Here is a 21325-nt window from a genome sequence, read left to right on the forward strand (position 1 = left end):
GTAAGAATTTCTAATAACATTTAGCGGCTGACATTGGTTAGTGAACTGTGCACGACGTACTTTTCACATGTGTGTGTGTGTGTGGTTAGGATGTGGAAGTGCGTCGTTTTAAAATTCATTATAATTTACAAATGATATTGTATTTCATAACATTACATTTTTATGAAATGTAATAAGAATATAAAACTTTCGTTTGTTATTTTTATAATAATTCTTGAATACTTAATAATATCAGCTTTTGAATTTTACGTAAGTAAATTAATAATATCGATAATAATAATCGTTAAAATAGTAAAGAAACAACAAATTGACGACACAATTGAGATGAGTACAAGAAATTGTAGACAAATACATAAGAGCATATATAAAATATATTTCATCAACTAGTATATTACATCAACGCGTCTATATAAATATTTACGTATAAAATATAAAAACGCAATAGTCATTAGCGTTTGTCAGCTGATTTCAGAAATTGGTACGTACATTAGAGTGTGAATGTTTGCAATGTTCGGGTGTCGGAGGAACCCCGGGGAGTCCTCTCTAGTTTAGGTCGCGCCCGGACATTAAGAATGAGAACCGTGGAGTGTTTGTTTGCTTGATTGAGTTTTGCAATTTTTTAAATATAGGGTTAGGTAGGTAGGTAACTTCCTTTCTGGTATGTATGCTAAATCTAAGTAGGTAGGGTCAGGTCAGGACTGTCCACATTAGTCATTCGGGTAGGCGCGTTTTCGCGTGGCAGTTCTGTTCCTGTAGTTACGATTTCGAGGGTAGAAATCTTGCTGATTCAAACGGTGTATGCTGTTTGTTTCGGCTTTATTTTCGACTCCTCGAATCGCGCGACTCTTAAAGTTGCTCTCTCGTGCTCGCGGTCGTGATTAGGTCCCTTTCGAAACGTTCGTCCCGCTCGAGATTCACCACGTATGCTCTTCCAACAATTCGTACATTGTTGGAAGACTACGTATTGCACAAAATCTCGAGCCCAGTCTTAAGTAAGTTTCAGGCTTCGGCAGGACCGCCGAAGAAAGAAAAGGCTCTATATGAGCTGAAGAGGCCCTAACAATTTGTTTCAAGAGTGGGCTACAACAAATGCCTCTTCATCTTCATCTTTGGATGAGGATGGAAAGTCATTCTGTCATTACTTTGTCACTTAACTTGTCTATAGTTGTAGTTTATTTTTCTGGCTGGTTCACGTATGCATGTACTTCGTACATGATTGCACCATACATGCCAGCCATCCCTCCCCTGAATTCTGTTGGCTGGTTCACGTATGCATGTACCTGGTACATGATTGCACCATACATGCCAGCCATAAGGGCAACTCGCAGTTATGGTATACATAGAGTTTCGAATATGCAATAATCGCGTTTTCTTGTAGTGTTGCGAACTATTATTTTTCGCGTTGTCTTTTCAGGGTAGTGTCTCGACTTGATACGATACGCGATTGGTTTTATGCAAACTTAAGTACTAAATGTTTGCTTTAAAAATAGCGTTGCGAATTATTGATAAACGCGATTGCTCGTAGAGTTGCGAATCACTATTTTTCGCGTTTGCCTTTCAGGGTAGTGTTGCGAACAATTACGATTCGCGTTGCTTTTTTACTCTTTTATGTATATAATTGATGTCAACCGCGTTTGTAATTTTCATGTTATACATTAGCGTTGCGATCTTGATTAATCGTGCGATTTTTTATTTAGCGTTGCGATATTTTCAATGCCCAAATTCTACCCCAATTGTAGTACTAGTAGTAGTTAGTTTATTTTGTGGCCAGTACATGTAAATTTACATGTACCAATAGCCCCTGATTAAAGTTAGAGTTGCGAATAATATATAATATTCGCGTTTACTCGTAGAGTTGCGAACAAATATTTATCGCGTTGATGTGTTAGTGTTGTGACTAAACACGATTCGCGATTGTTTTTACGCAAACCTAGGAACCGGGCGTTTGCTTTAAAAATAGCGTTGCGAATTTTTAGTAAACGTGATTGCGAATTAGAGTTGCGAATTACTATTTTTCGCGTTTGCTTTTCAGGGTAGTGTTGCGAATAATTACCATTCGCGATTGCTTTTATTGTTACAAGTCGCGTTTGTAATTTTTTCTATTATAAATTAGCGTTCCGATTGTTGATTTATCGCGTTGTTGCCCCGTAGTGTTGCGATATTTAAAACGTCTAACTTCATCCCCATATGTGCCACTCTATTGTAGTTTTGAAGTAGCTTGAAGTAGTTAGTTTATTTTATGCATGTATGTTGTAGCTACAACTGAAGACGCCAGCATCATGATTCAGCATTTTTGGGCAAAACGCGATTTGCATTAGCGTTGCGAAATATAAATATATTTCCATTAAAGATAGAGTTGCGAATATACAATAATCGCGTTTGCTTGTAGAGTTGCGAATTCCTATTTTTCGCGTTTACTTTTCAGGGTAGCGTTGCGAGTTCCATACGCGATTGCTTTTATTGTTATTTAAGAATAGCATTGCGAATTAACTGATCGGTTTGCTCATAGCGTTGCGAATTATTGTTTTTCGCGTTTACTTTACAGGGTAGTGTTGCGAATAATCATGATTCGCGGTTGCTTTTATCGTTGTAAATCGCGTTTTGAATTTTTATATAATAAATTAGCGTTGCGACCTTGACTTGTCGCGTTTTTTATTAATTAGAGTTGCGATTCAATGCCCAAAAGCTGGTCAAAACGCTGGCTACTGCACCAAGATCATCAAGAAGCAAGCTGGGATTCTGCAAAGCCTCGAATGCCTCAACATCATTATTAAAATTAGTGTTGCGCATGATTGAATATGGGTGCACGCGATTTGATTAATAAAGGAACCCTGTGTGGTTCATTTTACGAATAACAAGCACCACTCGTGTATTGTTTTTTATTTTATAAATTAGCGTTGCGAAAGAAAAAATGGTCCACTCACGGATTATTTGAATTTAAGACGAGTGGATGTTTATTCCAACTATCTGAAATATATCTTTTCCTTATATATTTCCCAAAAGAAATACTGCTTGAAAATACCGTTGTAAATAGACCAATTGTTTCATTCTTCATAACGTGTACAGATTTATAACTTTTATGTATACATTTCTATCACAGATATGTGATGCATTTAAAAATGCTATATTATGATTAATTTTATTGTAGATTGAATTTACGATTCCAATATATACATATATATCTATATCACTAATTATTCATTATTAGAGTTGGAAATTTTTACGGGATATAATAACCTTTGCAACCCAATTGTTATTTATAAATAGTGAATTTTTTATAAATATTCTGTATTCTTTGCATAAACCAAAGTTTGTTCGCGATCATTGTTTTAATTGATGGAAAACAGAATGCTTGCATCAAAAGGGTATGCAAATTGCAATTCAATATTTCATAATGAGAGTTAATTTCCGCGCATAATCGACATTTTCGTTCGTTTTTGCTTTTTCTGTACGAACCTAATTTAGTTTTCAATACAGTAAAATATAATTATTGCAATGTATACGTCTTGAAAAAGTTTTTATTCGATAAACGAAACGAAAAATAAAATCTACGGTAACAAATGAACAAAATTTTCAATCTATTTGGTATTTATCTTAACACTGAGACGAATTTAACTTTTCATTCAATTTCACGTAATATTTATGTTTTTTAATTTTTTAATATCAATTTTTACTCGTGGAAGCTTTAGTTCAAATATTAATTTCATAATATAACTTTTACTATGATCGATTACCATGAGTCTATCTTGACGGTACATAATTATTTTTTTCTGTGTCCATTAATACACTTTCATTTCAGCTATTAATTCTTTGAACAAGTTCTTGTTACAGGATATGTAATCATTGAAGAATGGAATTGGAAATGGTACACGGATTCCATCTTGATCGTCCTTAGAGAAATATTTCGTACAATTCTATTTATTGTCTGAGTTTATGTTTCAGGGAAACATCGTGAGATTAATCAAGACACCAAGAAGAAAATATCTTTTCATATTTCCTTGTTTTATATGAGTTATATTTATTGGATATGAGTTTTTGTTTCAGGACAGTATCGTGTGATTAACAAAGACACTAAGAAGAAAATACTTCCTCACATTTCTTTGTTTTATATAAGTTATATTTATTGGATATGAGTTTTTGTTTCAGGACAGTATCGTGTGATTGTCGAAGACACCAAGAAGAAAATATCTTGTCATATCTTCGTTTTATATCGGTTATATTTATTGTATATGAGTGTATGTTTTAGAAAAACATCGTGGGATTGATGAAGACACCAAGAAGAAAATATTTCCTCGTATTTCTTCATTTCCACAGATTGCGTTAGAATATAAGTGTAAATGTATAATACATAGATAAAAGCGTTCTCCAGCGTTTTATTAAATACTACTGAAACGTGTGCGTAAATTTAAGTGGGAATAATTAATATTAAGGTACATATTAGTATTCTAATATGCAAGGTCCATAAGTGCAGTTGCATATTTCTGGTTGGATCTTCAGTGTCTTATTAGGCACTATTATAATACATTCATTTAAGAAGGAACAATTAATAATAAAGTACATATTGGTACTTCAATAATCAGGATTCGTATGTGCAGTTGCACATTCTAATTTTGTTTCTAAAAAACATGTGGTGGTCTATCTCACATGTATCAACATTTCGTTAGATTTTTGATCTCTTCATTAGTCAGAGTTCGTACGTGCAGTTGTACATTCCAATTTCGTTTCTAAAAAAATATGTGCTGGATTATCTTACATGTGTCAACATTTTGTTAGGTTTTCGATCTCTTCATCAGTCAGAGTTAGTACGTGCAGTTGCACGTTTAAATTTCGTTTCTAGAAAATATGTGTATCATTTCACATGTATTGACATTTTGTTAGGTTCTTCATTTCTTCGTTGAGCAGTTCTTTGAAGAACTCGACCTTTGTAGCTCATTTCTAACTTTTCGATAGCTTCTCTCTTAGATAGGTATTCGAATTGCTCGCCAAAGGAAGGGTGGTTGGGGCGAGGCTAGGGTGGGTCTCCATTCGCAGCAACCTCCACGCGGTGAGACCTGGAGATTATTATTTACTATGTAATTAATATAATTTTTACATAGCATTAAGAATTATATTAATTACATAGCAAATAATATGAGCTGATGGCTGCGTTCTTCTTATAGTTTCACATATCTTCTTCGCCCCGGTGTACGGTCTGATAACACCGATTTCGAGTCGCAAATACGTTTTTAACGAGTTATTTTTTAAATGAATGATGTATTACAAATTAAAATAAAAAATAGACGATTTGCGGTGTACTTAGCAATGAGGTACATCCTTGCGTATTTTAATAATCTCGAAATCTTTAAATAATCTTAATCGATTGGTTATTCCAATGAAATTAATCGATTGATGCTCAATTCTGGACCGTACAGCTTTCATTCCGTTAAAAAATACTAAAATTTATGTAATTTCATTGTTTACCTTACTTCCTCTTGTGTTTATTTCGAAATCTGTCGGTAACGTTGCGAGTGACACGCTAATGGTAATGGGGCTCCAGAACCCTAGAAAAATGGGCCGAAAAAATACATTGGATGAAAGGTCTACTCGTATACCTGGTCTGTGGTGAAAGGCCAACTCGTATACCTCGACTCTGATGGTACACCTCGAGCGGTAAAGATGTACCGGTTGATAAGATACCTCTAGTCTTACTGACAATAGGGTTCAGGGTTGTAATAAGTGAATAAGACAAGTTTAAGTGAATACTTGAATATATTCTATACGATGCTCAAGTACAGTTATTGTCAATTATAAAAACTAGTACTATTCCTAATAATGCCACATCGGCGGAAGGTACTCGATTAGTCTATTGTACACTCACAATTAAAACCGCTAAAGTAGATAGTTGCTCGAAGTGTATTATAGCCCGATATTGCCTCTAGTGCCAAAGTAACGGTGTCTCGAGAGTTTTTAGGAAATTGAACTCCTCGAATAAGAAAACTCGGCCCTTATATACTCGAAATTGAGTCCATACAGTGGTGGAGCATTACCATATAACCAAACGTTTAGGTCTCATACATGAGTAATACGTAATAAGTAATTAAATATCTTAAGCTATTGTGTTCAATACACATATGAGATAGTGATATAATACCAAAATAATTTATTCATTTTTAAAGTAATACCCATTTCTCAAACATTCTGTTTTTATCAGAAATATCAAAAGCGAGTATACAATATGTGTGATGTAAGTCATTGATACGTACATAATATAAATGTAAAACATTCTATGATAGATCCACATTCATAAAAACGTAAATTTTTCTATGTTACATACATATAGTACAAACAGTACACGCCTCGATCGTACATTATTTTTCAAAACGTTTATAGCCCGCGCTAAACGAAACGCCGTCTCTGTGAAGTCTTCGTCTAACTCTTTCAATTGCTTCGTCGCTAGATAAATCCTAGTAATGCTTATATTTAATACCGATAAAGAAATTGAAGCACGATACTGTCGAATGTTTTTTGCTTTGTACAATAAAATCCAGTTAAAAAGGAAAAACGCGTTATCGTCGCGTCTTATCGAATATCGAACAAAAACTCCGAGCGTCGACGCTATCTATCGCTGGTCTCTGCATTCGTCGCGCTTCCGAGGTGGCGTTCCTTGTCGCGTTCTTCGCGTTGTCCATTTATCATCGAATGCTCGTCAGTGTCTCGATCGCGGCCGGTACGCGTTGTAGTTTGTGACAGATAATAATGCAATCACGGGCCACGGGCGCGGTGCCCATTTACGGACGTGCTACCCGTCGAATTTCTCCGATAACCGATTTTCGAGAGAGCACCGATCGCTCTCGTATCACTCGAGTCGATTGACCTTATCACTGGCTGCCAGATTAGCGTCAATCGTACGGACGAGTGTCCCTGCCAGTGTCAGCCGATCGGTGTACCTAACTCGTGCGCGTTCTACGGAAAATGACGATCACCGTGATCCAGGCGAAGTTCGCCTCGATGATCGCCATCGGGGTCGGCAGCTTCGTCGTCGGCGTTGCACCGGCGTGTTTCGTTTCCCGCGTACGTGATCTTCAACAGAGATTGTTGCTATCCTGCACTCTGTGCTTCGGCGGAGGCGTGTTGCTCGCCACCGCGATCCTCCACATGCTGCCGGAAACTCGCGAGTCTATGCCCAAACACGCGGAACTGGTGTTTGCCTGTGGCTTCCTTCTGCTGTACCTCATAGACGAAATCGTTCACTACTTCTGGGGCAACGACATCGAGCACACTGTCGAGTCCCAACGTTACGATGTCAGGAACGGGGTCACACCAAGTCAGGTGTACGTAGTAGTAGTACTTGTAGTACAGCGAGTCCTCGAGTTACGCGGTTCCAAGTTACACGGATGTGGTTTCACTTATACAGGGTGAGTCATCTAACATTTGCACCTCAAATATCTTTGTTGTTTTTAAAGATACGTCAAATGAGGACAGAATTGAATGGTACAATAGTGTTCACACGATATCAAAAATATTTTTGTTTCTATATCATTTTTTTTTAAAGAAATCAAGGTCACCTTCATTTTTTTAAATAGAATCACCCTTTTTGAAACACCTCCAATGATAGTCCCTTTCATTAGGAATTCAGTGACTATAATTATTCAAGGTCATTCAAGATCACAGTTGGAGAAAATGTATAAGATTTAAAATATGAAAGCAGAATACGTTTATTGCAAGTTAACCGGTGGAAGGATTGGTCAAGCCAATCCTCAAAGATGTCACCTTGGCAGGGTGTTTCTTACCCTTTGCAACATTCCCGCCCACCCTGCTGTCCAGTGTTAAGAGTGAGCGAGAATGTTGCCCCTTTTTAAATAAACAATTTTTGTGGAAAGCCAAGACCCCCAGACTCCGGTGGTCTGAAGCTGTGCGCTACCGCGGGTTTACGATACGTCAATTGCTATTGAGACAAGGAAGAGCTCCAAGGATTCCAGTCGCGTGTGGAGTTTGGAGGTACCTTAATAACCGTAACGTGATTTCCAAGTAAAAATGCCTCGAAGTCCTAATCCTCAAAAATAGCGGAGAAGTCACGTCCGTATCATAAACCCCGCGATGTTAAGGTTCCTTTAGAATCCTTAACAGTGCACAAGTAGCAAGAAAAACATTGGATTCTAGGTTTCTAAACTGATGGATTGGACGAGGTAGTACTGTCTTATGGTCGGCACATTCGCCTGACTTAAGTCCACTAGATTTCTTTTTGTGGAGTCTGCTCCAACAACAGTTGAAGATACGCATCGGCGGATTATCACAGCATGTGCGAATATCACCTCGAATGTACTTGTCAGAGTTCAAAATTCCTTTAGAACCCTTTTACAGCAATGTATCGATGTAAATAGCCGTCATTTTGAACATTTGTGAAATACAGGAATTCTGCTTTCATATTTTAAATCTTATACATTTTCTTCGACCGTGAGCTTGAATGACCTTGAATAATTATAGTCACTGAATTCCTAATGAAAGGGACTATCATTGTAGGTGTTTCAAAAAAGGTGATTCTATTTAAAAAAATGAAGGTGATCTTGATTTCTTTAAAAAAAAATGATATAGAAACAAAAATATTTTTGATATCGTGTGAACACTATTGTACCATTCAATTCTGTCCTCATTTGACGTATCTTTAAAAACAACAAAGATATTTGAGGTGCAAATGTTAGATGACTCATCCTGTATACTCGTAGATGTATATTATGTAATCGTTTACATGGATTTTCTGACTTGGAACGCTAAGAAGAGGGGGTTTTTCATGAAGTTTTTTAGCAAAGACTATTGATAGGTTTTTTAAAGACATATTAATTTATTGAAGACATACGAAGGTTTCGTTAAAAAGAACGATGTATTCCTGGTGTCTCTAATTTTTACATTTTACGTATATTATGTGGTCGTTTACACGAGTCTTCTACTTTGGAACGCTAAAAAGAGGGGTTTTTCATGAAACTTTTATGCAAAGACAGTAGTTTTTAAAAATCTTGTATCTGTTTATAGAAAAAGACACGTGTTTCTTTTTCGTAAAGAAATATTAATTTATCGAAGTCTCGGTAAAAAGAACGATGTGTTCCTGGTGTCTCTAATTTTTAAATGTTAGGTATTATATTATGTAGTCGTTTACATGGATTTTCTGGTTTGGAACGCTAAAAAGAGGGGTTTTTTCATGAAACTTTTATGCAAAGACAGCAGTTTTTTAAAATCTTGTACGTGTTTATACATATTTCAAAAAGACATGTGTTTTTTTTCGTGAAAAAATATTAATTTATCGAGGATATACGAGGGTTTCGGTAAAAAGAACGATGTATTCCTGGTGTCCCTATTTTTTACATTTTATTAATCCAAAATATAAGAATAATATTGTTTCCACGAAAATGTCGCGATTCCAAGTATTCCTGGGATTCTTGAAAATATCGACAATTCGAATATCGTTTCGATATTCGTTTCAATATCGACGATAAAATATTGTCATAGTTTTTCGACATAACGAAAGATTTCCAATAGTATTACAAACAGCAAGAAAATACATTGCTACTTCAGCAACACAAATCACCATTGAACGGCTACTTTTGACAGTTGGGAATTCCGTTACAGTCAATAGAACGACGTCAATAGAATGAAGTTAGTTCTTTCGCACGAAAATTTGAAATAAAATATTTTCTACTCGTTACTTTTTTTATGTATTGTTTTCACTTCGATTTTTGTAACAAATTTTTCCGATAAACGAACTAGATGAATGAACAAGTAAATTTTTCGAGGTCGAAAATGTGGTAAAAGTTGAAACTTAGAATTAATTGTATGTGGGAAATTGAAGCCCTCGAAATCCCGATGTGTCGAGAAGAATTTATTCGAGACAGTTGGAATCCTATGATTATCTCGCCATTCGAGAATATGCTGAGCATTTTCGGGACACTCGAATCTCTTTGGGAATCCCGGTCATTTACGTGTTCACGAAAATTTCATCCAGATAATTTTGGAATACCGCACACCTCTAGTTTCTTGTTTAATATGAATGTGATTATAGTCGGGAATAAAATTAGAAAACATATTGAAAATTCTTAAAATGCCGGTAAAAAAGTGAAATCAGCTGTCGTATAACAAATTGTTTAATTTAATATATTCGATAACGTTGTGCAAGAGTTAAAACTATTGTTGAAAAAAACTAAAGAAATTGGGACACTTTATTCGCGCCTTGCGTGTATCTACATGGATGATTCGGGGATTAAGATCAGTTTGAAACAGATCCGCTTTAAATTTTAATTCTAGAACAAGATTATCCCTGTTTATTTTTAGCGAATTTGCCTACAGCGTTTGTTTGCTATGCAGAAATAGGCGCGTGGAAAGCTAGCTGAAATAATTTAAGTCGTATAGAATATTCAAAACAATTTTATAAAAATGTTGTAAGTTTCTTGTTTAATCTTTTGGAATAGTGCTTCATTGATTGGACTGTTAAACATAACATTTTCTATGAAGTTAAAATTTTCTTTTCAATCAATTTGTGGCGTCGCCTCCTATGCTCGCCACCAGAGGGCTCGCGCTCTCACAAGCGCTCGACTGACACCCTAGGTTGCTACATAATACATTCCTCGACCAACTTCCCAATATCCCAGTTTTAAGGCAGGGCCTGCTAAAAAAGTTACTGCTGAAACTGATGAAAGTTTACTGAAAAAATTTTACGCCCCCTCCTTTTTCTCTTCTACCCTTCTACGATTCTCACAAGTTCCTAACCGCAGTGAAGCAGCGCCACAAATTAAAAATTATACAGGGTGTGTTCGGCCACCCCTGGGAAAGATTTTAATAAGGGATTCTAGAGGCCAAAATAAGACGAAAATCAAGAATACCAATTTGTTGATGGAGGCTTCGTTAAAAAGTTATTAACGTTTAAAATTTCGCCCGTACTGAATTTTTTTCTAGAAAATGCGCAAGATTTCGGGGGTATGTCTATTTACCAAAAATGATTATAATTGACCCCTGCAACCGAAAATAATTTTTCCAAAACGATTTCAAAATTTTTTTTTCCGTCGAAAAATTTCACACCTTCTCGAATTTTTTTCTAGAAAGTGGGTAGGATTTCGAGGGTATGTGTAGTGATAAAAAATGATTGTAATTAACCCCCGCAAACGAAAATAATTTTTCCAGAACGATCGGAAATTTTTTTTTTTTGTCAGTCACCTAATTAGATTTTCGGTAAGGAATTTTTTTCTCAAAAGTGCGTAGGATATGAGTAATGACCAAAAATGATCGTAATTTACCCTCGCAATCGAAAATAAATTTTCCAGAACGATTTGAAATTTTTTAATTTAATTGTTAATAACTTTTTAACGAAGCCTCAGTCAAGAAATTGATATTCTTGATTTTCGTCTTATTTTGGCCTCTAAAATCTCCCATTAAAATTTTTCCTAGGGGTGGCCGAACACCCTGTATAATCGAAAATTTATCTTATAAAATTTAAATTTATTTATTTTCGTTCCCTTATAGAAATTCAAGAATCCTACTCAGATTTATAGTTTTCTTAACATTTTACCATGAAAATTAATTTTTGACGTGATAATTACTGCATTATACGATGTATTGCACGGAGGAAGAATGATCAATTCCCGATAATATCGTAGCAACAGTAAGATATGCATATGGACAGTGACAAATGATTTTTATTTATTAATTTTAAGCTTTTTGAAGACTGACTAAAACGTTTGACTGACAATTGATAATTCTTATCAGAACCGATTTTCCTTTTTTCTACAATACATTTGATACATGTGATCACGAAAAGAAAAATTAAGGACAATTTATGTTTGTATATCGAACAATTTTATAGATCAAAAAAGCTATTAATATGCTTTTGCTGTGAGACAAGTATAAGCAAAATATCACATCGATATGTGGACGTGTTACATGTCCGATGTGTGTAATTTGAGATCGTGTAACTTGAGAACACACTATATTCCCACGAAAGTCTTCTACGGTTCGGTTGTCAGCACTGACTTTTCAACTTTTTGTAATCGGAGATTTTTTCAGATCAACAACTCCAACATATTTATTCACTAAATAGTTAGTGCCATATTATTTAAAATAAAGTAGTATAGCGTTAGAAATAATTATTCCATTCTTAATCACGACTGTCTTCATCTTCAGAGATTCCAGTTAGGTTATTTGTAACAGTAATTGCAATCTTAGATATCTTAGGTATCTCTGAGGAAAAAGATGTATTTATTATCAGTTGAATCACTTTTGCTGTCATAAAAGAGAACTCATGTCTGCATGAAAGCGTACATATCACCAGCAATAGTCGATATTCTCTTGCATTTTGAATTGCGTTTGCATAAGTTTTCCTTTATAATTACTTGCAGTCTTTTTGTACCCCTTTAGTAGGGATTTAACCCCTTAACGCTCATGCCCGAGTCTGACTGTTTTGAAAAACGATATTTGTTTAATTTAACGGCTTAAGGAATAACAATACTTGTTTTCCTTCAAATTATACGTTAGATACAACATAGTAATTAACAAAAACCGCATTTTTATGTAACTTAGAAACAAGTCCAATACAGAAAACTGATCATTCTTGGAAAAATATGAGCGTTAAGGGGTTAATACCGGTATTGTGCCAGTAAAGCTACAATGGAACCGTTATATTATCGTAAAAAGTTTTGGCCTCGTAAATAATTTTACGATTTTTGAAAAGGACATTCGACTTATTTGCTGTATTCATGATGTCTCTATAAATGGGACAATCGAGTGCAAAGGGTTAATATCACGAATACTTACGTAACGATGTCCGTACAGTGTCACACGAAACAGTTCTTCGATCGATAAGGAACACAGTATTTAATTTATTTAATGCTTTCGAGTTGGTGTACGCGTATCAGTTCGTCGATTGTCTTGTGGATATAAACGATACTTTAACGCGAATAATTCGACGTTTAACTCTTAACTACTCGATAATAAGGTCAAAGTCTTTAGCAAATGCCTGATAATGGAAGACCAAGAAGAAACTCGATAGAAGCGTTGCGCTCTCGACTTGTTTCTCGCTAATCGTGTTATTCCTTTGCTCTTTCTATACCATTGGAAGTCTTGTCGAGCGTTCGAAGGATCTTTGTACGCGGAAAAGCGAACGAAAGTTGCACGCCACATCAGGAAGATCGGTTTATCTCTCAATAAATATCACAGTGGTTAGATACCTACCAATCGAAGTTAGCTATCTTTCACGCACGGTTTATCGGAACAAAAGTTTGCAGGCGACGCTTTGTTTAGTTTGACGTTGCCGCGGGGAATTTTTCTTTCCCGTTTATCGCTCCCATTGTAGTTGCAACACGTTCCTACTTCTAATCAACGAGATGAATTAGCGAGAAAAGTAATCGCAAAGCGGACGATTAAACGATAGAATTACCCACCAGGGATTAGAAACTTAAATGTCATTATTACATACAATAGTGTGTAAAAGTTCTCGGTCACACAGATTTTTTGCTTTATATTTAAACAGAAATGTTTAATAAAACTTTGATTCTTATGTAAAGGAAACAGAACATTAAAACGACTGTTTCCTTTTTGGTAACTGTTTAGAAAATTGTTTAATCAGTGCGTTTCACGATTAAACACGCTATATCTGAATGTTTATACGCGGAAATACCAATGTCAATAATATGAAATCAAAGCGACAACATGGGTCGAAACAATACTGTTGAAACGACCTAGATAACGATCAACGCTGTATTTGGATAAATATTTATTTGACTAACGTTGACGGTTAAATAAAAAACTTGAGTTGCACAGGAATATGTTCTGAAATAGTTAAATATTTAAATTCGTCCCGACATTGTGAACTCGATAACATCGAAGAACGACAAATAATTAACGATGGTCGATGGGACTAACAATCAGCGATAAATGTAGACGTAAATTGTTAAAATATTAAAATTATCTTGAATTGTAACTCTTAATTGTTAATCGTTCACAACGACAGTCTATTTTAATCGTCGATGGTTACTGTGATTGAAATTTGCCTAACACTCGATGACACGAGTTCGAGACAATTGATCTCGGTCAGTCGCTATATACGTGATGCCATAGTCAATTACGGAATGGATGTCTCGTTTGCAGCTATTCCGGATCTACACGGACTGTCGGAGGCGTTTACGCGCCCGAGGTTAATCCGAAGGGGTTTTATCAGTCGAGTGTCTCTGGATTCGTACCGAGCAATTTGAAAAACAGTACCTATGGCGCGGTCCAATACGCGCCTAATGCCCCATCTTTTAGCGAAGAGGCCACGTTTTTGTGCCACGGAAATCACTCTGAACCATGTTCAGATGCTAAAACCGGTCTGGTGGGCCTTTTGTTGGCGTTGACAATGCACTCTATTCTCGAGGGATTAGCGATTGGTTTGCAGAAAGCAATGTCTGAGGTGGGTGATGATAAATATTAAACAAGTTTAATCTCCGGCACATTGCTTCGACGAATTCCTTATCATACCGTGGCAGATATGTTTTATCGGTCGATTTTCGGACTTCAATCTTATGTGCATGTAAGTCAAACGTCACTATTGTAGTTTGCGTTAATATTGGGTCGAACGGAAGATTCGTACGTTTTTTTATGAGATGTCTCTATATCGTGGTACATCATTTATTTGTAGTTATTCTTTTAGTTTTATAGTCTTAGTTACTCTTCCACCTCATGTCGTATTATAAGTATATTTTTCTTTTCTTGCTTTACGAGTTTCGGAGGGGATTAGAGTCACGAGAACATTTGTGAAGTGTACGAAGAAGATATTGTAAAGATTCGCACGTGCTAAAAATGTCGATCTGAAGATTTCGGTTTAGAAGATGAAGACAATTGCCATAAATCGTTGTTTACGTCCAGAGAACTTGAATCAAAGTTTAATGTTTCTTAAACACGTGCCATTGAAACTCTTCATTGTCTTGTTAGACTGACTTTGAGATTTGATAGCTGAGTCCTGCATGTTTTAAGTAAAAAAATAAAGAACATGTTGGTCCATGTATCAAAATATGTTTCGATAAGGATTCGACAATGATGAGAACTATTCCTGAAATAAATCGTTATGTGCTATGAAAAATGGGTGTTTTATATCTATAGTACTCAAAGAATAAAGAAAGATTTACATTCAAAAAGACTAATGCTTTGTGCATAGCAAGACATGATCTTTTGTCATCAAATCAAACCATTAATTTAGAAGTTTCTTGTCAACGATTGCAACAAGTACATTTCGTCGATAGAAAAGGAGTCTTCTTCAATCAGGACAATGCTCTTGAGCCTTATGTCTCAGAACAGAATTAAATATTAAAATTGAGAAATTATGGATCATCCCCTATACTCCAATACCATGACGAGAATACTTCTCGTCAAAATTACAAAAATGTTATGAATACGTAAACAACTCGTGGAACTATGAAAAAAAGTAATAGAGACTAATGAAAATTATGTCATTGATTAAATTAGTCATTTTTTGTAAAAACAACACAGTCGAAGTTATTTTGAATAAAAACGCACGAATTTTTCGTTCAATCAAATACTTTGCCAGTGGTCGAAATTGGAACAATAATTTTAGTCATTGCTAATTGCACATTTACTTAATCTTTATTGATGTATACCGGGTATATGATATTTTAATACGTGGGAGCAACTGAAAATAGGGATACAGGATGTGGGTATTAAAAAAAAAAAATTTTTTTGCTCCACAAAATTACGTATATTTACAAGCACGAGAGTGTTCGTGCAATGTTGCAAGTAAACAAATCATATTGGTTCCATGAAATGCAATACATATTGTACCAGAATAAAACGCAGTCGTGTACCCACGCTCTGTATGTCTCTGTGTTTTACTGAAACAGTAAACCTTGAGCTGGCTAAAATTTACAGTAAAAATATTTCAAATATTATTTTAAATAATATATTCTTCACAATTCAAATAAGAAGACAAATTTTAAGGAATAAAATACTTTTATTTTTAGAATCCATAAGATAAAATAAAATATTTGATTTTGATCTAAACCATAAAATAAAATACTTTACCTATGTTTTATAAATACGCGTTTAAAAAAGTTTTTGATTAGTAAATAAATTGTGAAAGGTGATGACATAAGAAATAATATTTGCTATTTATTTTTTTCTAATTATAACTATACCGTATAACGAAGTGCATCGTTCAAAGTTTTTAACGTTTAAACTAGGCCTTCGTGGACAAAGAACTAATTTGACAAAACTAAACTACTTCTATTTATTTTTTAACGTTTCTGTTATCTGTATTTTTCCAGGAGGAAAAACTATTATAAATTTCATTTTTAATTTTGTTCCACTAGGAAGTCATATAGAGTGAAAACTGTAGTTTAAGATTACTGTTTATCAGTTAATTCAAATCGTTAATTGAATTTTTAAATCAAAATTATTTGAATTACACACAGCAATTAACTTTTCCTTTTTAATTACATTCTCTTTCTGATTTCAAAATTATATAATAATCTATTCTAGTTTTCTATGCGTGTTTTTGGATTTTGTGCAAATGCTCTAAGAACATCGAGCTCTGTTTCAAGTTATTCGTCGTAGATTTTATATTATTCCAAATCATGAAAAAATAATTAATTTATAACTTGTAAAGTTTTATAAAAGTTATGTGAATTTGTAACGTACTCTGGTATTTATATCGTCACGAATGAAAAACGAAACACCAAAAGTAATTCTGTATGTCTTCCATAAATGAGAAGAGTTGTCAAGTTGAATGTTAAGAAATGAATAAAAATATTACTTCTGAAAAAGGTACTTCTAATATCAGAGTAGATATTTACACGCTGACTTTAGTGAAGTATTTTATTTTATGATATGATCTGATTAAAACCTATTTAATTGTTTTTACGCAAGTTAGATCGCTCCTTTGTTTTACACTGGCTTATCACGATTTAAATATTGTTTGCTTTAACTGTATTCCTTATTTTTAGGTATTGCTTTTGGTCGGAGCAGTGGCTTCCCATAAATTCGTCGTCGGTTTTTGTTTAGGATTGGAATTAGCTGGGGCAAACAGTTCACTTTTAAGGCTCGTTTCAGCAATTTTCTTTTTCTCGGCCGGGTCTGCGGTTGGAATAGGAATTGGAATGTTAACGCTCCGAGTAAGTAAATAGCCATCTCGAGAATAAATATTTCTCTACACTTGAGAATTTTAATCTCGAAAAGTAATTTTTTTCGCGTGTCATACATACTAGACCGAGTGCTCAAAATATTTTCAGGAGTTTTTTTGAATAATCTATGTAGAAGTGCCCAAGTACTTGAAAATAAAAGCCGACTCAAGTTTAGCTTGGATTGTTTAAATCAAATCAAGTATTTGATTTTTTAAGCAATCTTGATTATTGAAATGAACTTGATTATGTATTTTTAATTATAGTATTATATTTTAATGATAACGTTTGCTTGGATAAGATTCGAATAAGCTTAGATAAGATCAAGAATAATTCTGATAATTTTAGAAATTTAAACAAAAATATGTCTTCATTTAAATAACTTGAGATGGTTTGATATTTGAGTAGTTTTCTCGCTTGTAAGTTCGCAAAAGTTAAAGAATTATATAAAATTGAAAGTTTCTTTGAGTTTAGAATAAGATGATTTTGAAAGAAGCGTAAAAATTGTAACATGTAATAGAAGTATAATTTTTATAATTAACATATAAGCTTTTAACTTATTACATTATAATCATTTTCACATGTACAAATAATCAAGTTGTTTAAACATTGAAACATATTGAATTTTCTCAAGTTTGATTAAATATTCAAGCTGCTTGGATAATCAAATATTTGACTTGGTTTGAAAAAATTAGTTTTATTTTGGTTTAAATTTCAAGTATTTGGACAGCTCTACATATAGTTAAAATTTATTGATTTCGAGCGTATCTCGATGTTTTCGTGAACGAATCCCGATAATATCTGCAGGGTGTGGGAAAAATTTTAATGGGGGATTCTAGAGGCCATAATAAGACGAAAATCAAGAATACCAATTTGTTCATGGAGGCTTTGTTAAAAAATTATTAACAATTAAATTCAAGAATTTCAAATCGTTCTGGAAAATTTATTTTCGGTTGCGGGGGCCAATTACAATCATTTTTGGTGAATACACATACCTCCGAAATCCTATCCACTTTCGAGAAAAAAGATCGGGTAGGTACTGAAATTTTTAGACGAAATTAAAATATTTCAAAACATACTAAAAAAATTATATTTAGTTACAGTGGGCAATTACAATCATTTTTGGTCAGCAGACATACACCCGAAATCCTACTCAGTTTCGAGAAAAAAATTCTTTACCGAAAATATAATTTCTGGCCAGAAATGTCTGCCCGAATTTTCATGCGAATCTTTAAAACGTCATAACTTCTGAACGGATTGGACGATTTTAATGTTTAAAAAAGCAAACGACGCGTATTTTAGTGTAGGATATGTAAAAATTCTAAAAATATTCGAGAAGTTGTTCCTTGAGCCCCTAAAATGAGAAAAACCCCATAAAAATGGGCCAATTTTCAAACAGCCATAACTCCTACGATAGTGAATATATTTCAATGAAACTTTTTTCTGAAGCAGAGCTCATGGGTACCTACAGAAAAGTATTAGACAACTTTTCTGTAGGGCGTCAAACAAAATTATCAAAAATGAAAAACGAATTTTTCAGAAAAATCAACGGGGGGTAGATGGCTAAATTTTTCGGCGAAAAAAAAATTTTTAATTAATTTTGAAAAAATTATTTTCGGTTGCGGGAGTCAATTACAATCATTTTTGGTCATTATACATACCCTTGAAATCCTACCCACTTTTGAGAAAAAAATTCGAGTAAGTGCTGAAAGTTTTGGGTGAAAAAAAAGACTTTCGAATCGTCTTCAAAAAATTATTTTTAGTTGCTGGGGTCAATTGCAAGCATTTTTGGTCAGCAGACATACTCCCGAAATCCTACTCAGTTTCGAGAAAAAAATTCCTTACCGAAAATATAATTTCTGGCCAGAAATGTCTGCCCGAATTTTCATGCGAATCTTTAAAACGTCATAACTTCTGAACGGATTGGTCGATTTTAATGTTTAAAAAAGCAAACGACGCGTATTTTTGTGTAGGATATGTAGAAATTCTAAAAATATTCGAAAAGTTGTTCCTTGACCCCCTAAAATGAGAAAAACCCTATAAAAATGGTCCAATTTTCAAACAACCATAACTCCTACGATAGTGAATATATTTCAATGAAACTTTTTTCTGAAGCAGAGCTCATGAGTACCTACAGAAAAGTATTAGACAACTTTTCTGTAGGATGTCAAATAAAATTATTAAAAATGAAAAAGGAATTTTTATGGAAAATCGACAGGGGGTAGGTGGCTAAATTTTTCGACGGAAAAAAAATATTTCAAATCGTTCTGAAAAAATTATTTTCTGTTGTGGGGGTCAATTACAATAATTTTTGGTGAATAGACCTACCCCCGAAATCCTACTCCCTTTCTAGAAACAAATTCAGTACGGGCGGAACTTTAAACGTTAATAACTTTTTAATGAAGTCTCCATCAACAAATTAGTATTCTTGATTTTTGTCTTATTTTGATCTCTAGAATCTCTCATTAAAATTTTTCCCTGGTGTGGCCGTACACCCTGTATATAGGGTGAACTTGACTTACTTCAATGATTAGGATATTATTGTGATCTAACATAGTCTAACTATTTTAATCGATAACTAATTAGTTAGATTATTATTGAGTATTATTTTGGCCGTCGTTAATAGAGCACAACTTGTTAGACTTTAGCCCAAGTAGAAACAATGTGTCGTAGACAGACATAGCAGAGCAATTCATATTTGAAAAACGAAGCCTCAAACGAACAAATTTTATCGTTGATTTTCGATTTGCTTTTTCATCATCCCATCCTCGGTTGTATATTCTAGGATATTCTAGATATCATATTACATATTTGAAAATACGAACACATATTTCTGATAAATACGAATTTAACGATTCTGTTTCTTTGGCGCGATTAAATTTATGGATGCTAGTGTATATACTAGGATTAAAGATACTTTTATAATTTACATAAGGAATGAATATTTATGCGCCCGTCATCGTAGGTGTTAAAAAACATTTCACGAATAGATGAATATTCGTTGTGTAGATGAAAATTTATACAACACTGATAATAACACGATTTGTATAGATGGACAAGAAGTGGACGCACATCGTTTTGCCGGTTTTGCAAGGTTTAGCTGGAGGTACCCTGCTTTACGTGACGGTCAGCGAAATTTTTCCTAGAGAGAGGGCAAGATGGCACAGGAGCGAGCGACGAGCTTCGGGGATTTTTCAGTTCTTCTCCGCGGCTGTCGGCTTTCTCATTATTTTTCTATTAAATAACTACGTTGGCTCGTGAATTCTTAAGTCTAAGTGTATCCTTTCGGTAGAATAAATCTCTCGACATACAAATCCCAATAAATTTCAGCAATGGGGTACGGAGAACCGAAGAAAAAGAAGAATACAGTTGAGCATTCGCAATAAATTTGCTCGAGAAGTTATCTTTGTTCGCGTATAAATATGAGACACGAATACCCACATGTAACGGTTATTAGAGTATCGTATTGGATAAAAAGAGAGATAGGGTGGAGAGAAATACGTATTTTAAACATCGAATAAAAATAAAATACTACGACGAAATCGATATAACGTTTTAATTCGCGCACATCATTTTTTTTTACTGTCCGTTTTGAGTTTGCTTTCTAAAAAGCAGAAAATTGGAATTGTACGAATGGTCGTATCGACAGATTAAATATACACGATGAATTTCATGGAAGATACTTTATCATCTTTTTATTTACTCCGATTGTTTAGATTTGCGTGGATCTCTGATAAAATTCATGTAATATTAAAAAATCTATTTGCTAAAAATATCACGTTATGCTTGTAGGCGTTGAACGTTATATTCGACAGTGTACCATTGAATTAGTAAAGTGCAGTAGCTATATTATACAGTGAAACCTTGATTTAGCGGACTAACTGAGATGAGGAATTATCTGTGAAATATCGTCTATACGAAACTAAAAATCTGGCATTAAGAAATCAATAAAAATGAATCACTCACAAGTTTTGTTCTTTGATAACATGCCTGTTTGACATGCCAGTTTTTCATGTTTAGGAGTGCTATCAATATTTTTTCAAATTACAGCGTGAAAATTAAAAATACCCAATATTAAAATGAAATATGTACTTATTATTCTACAGTATTCCCAAGAATGTTATTTAAAAGTTTATTAAGTATTAGGATTTTTTTTTTTTATTGAATGCTGTGTAACCCTCTACAGGATTATTAGCAACGCA

General features: G+C 34.2%; 1 protein-coding gene across 1 annotated transcript; it reads left to right on the forward strand.

Annotated features, from left to right (window-relative positions):
* The first annotated feature begins 6610 nt into the window (after positions 1-6610).
* Positions 6611-21084, forward strand: Zip88e (Zinc/iron regulated transporter-related protein 88E). Its single transcript, XM_076772904.1, has 4 exons — positions 6611-7310; positions 14104-14404; positions 16950-17117; positions 20175-21084. Exons 1-4 carry the CDS (start codon positions 6952-6954, stop codon positions 20382-20384), a joined length of 1038 nt encoding a protein of 345 aa, XP_076629019.1. The 5' UTR covers positions 6611-6951; the 3' UTR covers positions 20385-21084.
* The last annotated feature ends 241 nt before the right edge of the window (positions 21085-21325 follow it).

Source organism: Colletes latitarsis, chromosome 9, assembly GCF_051014445.1.
Source record: "Colletes latitarsis isolate SP2378_abdomen chromosome 9, iyColLati1, whole genome shotgun sequence".
NCBI classification, from domain to species: domain Eukaryota; kingdom Metazoa; phylum Arthropoda; class Insecta; order Hymenoptera; family Colletidae; genus Colletes; species Colletes latitarsis.

Bases quoted from the DNA above. Each gene is read 5' to 3' on its own strand.
- Zip88e (XM_076772904.1), top strand. From the start codon at position 6,952: ATGACGATCACCGTGATCCAGGCGAAGTTCGCCTCGATGATCGCCATC. The intron at 7,311-14,103 runs GTACGTAGTAGT...TCTCGTTTGCAG, and splicing joins GGGGTCACACCAAGTCAGGT to CTATTCCGGATCTACACGGA. The intron at 17,118-20,174 runs GTAAGTAAATAG...CGATTTGTATAG, and splicing joins TTGGAATGTTAACGCTCCGA to ATGGACAAGAAGTGGACGCA.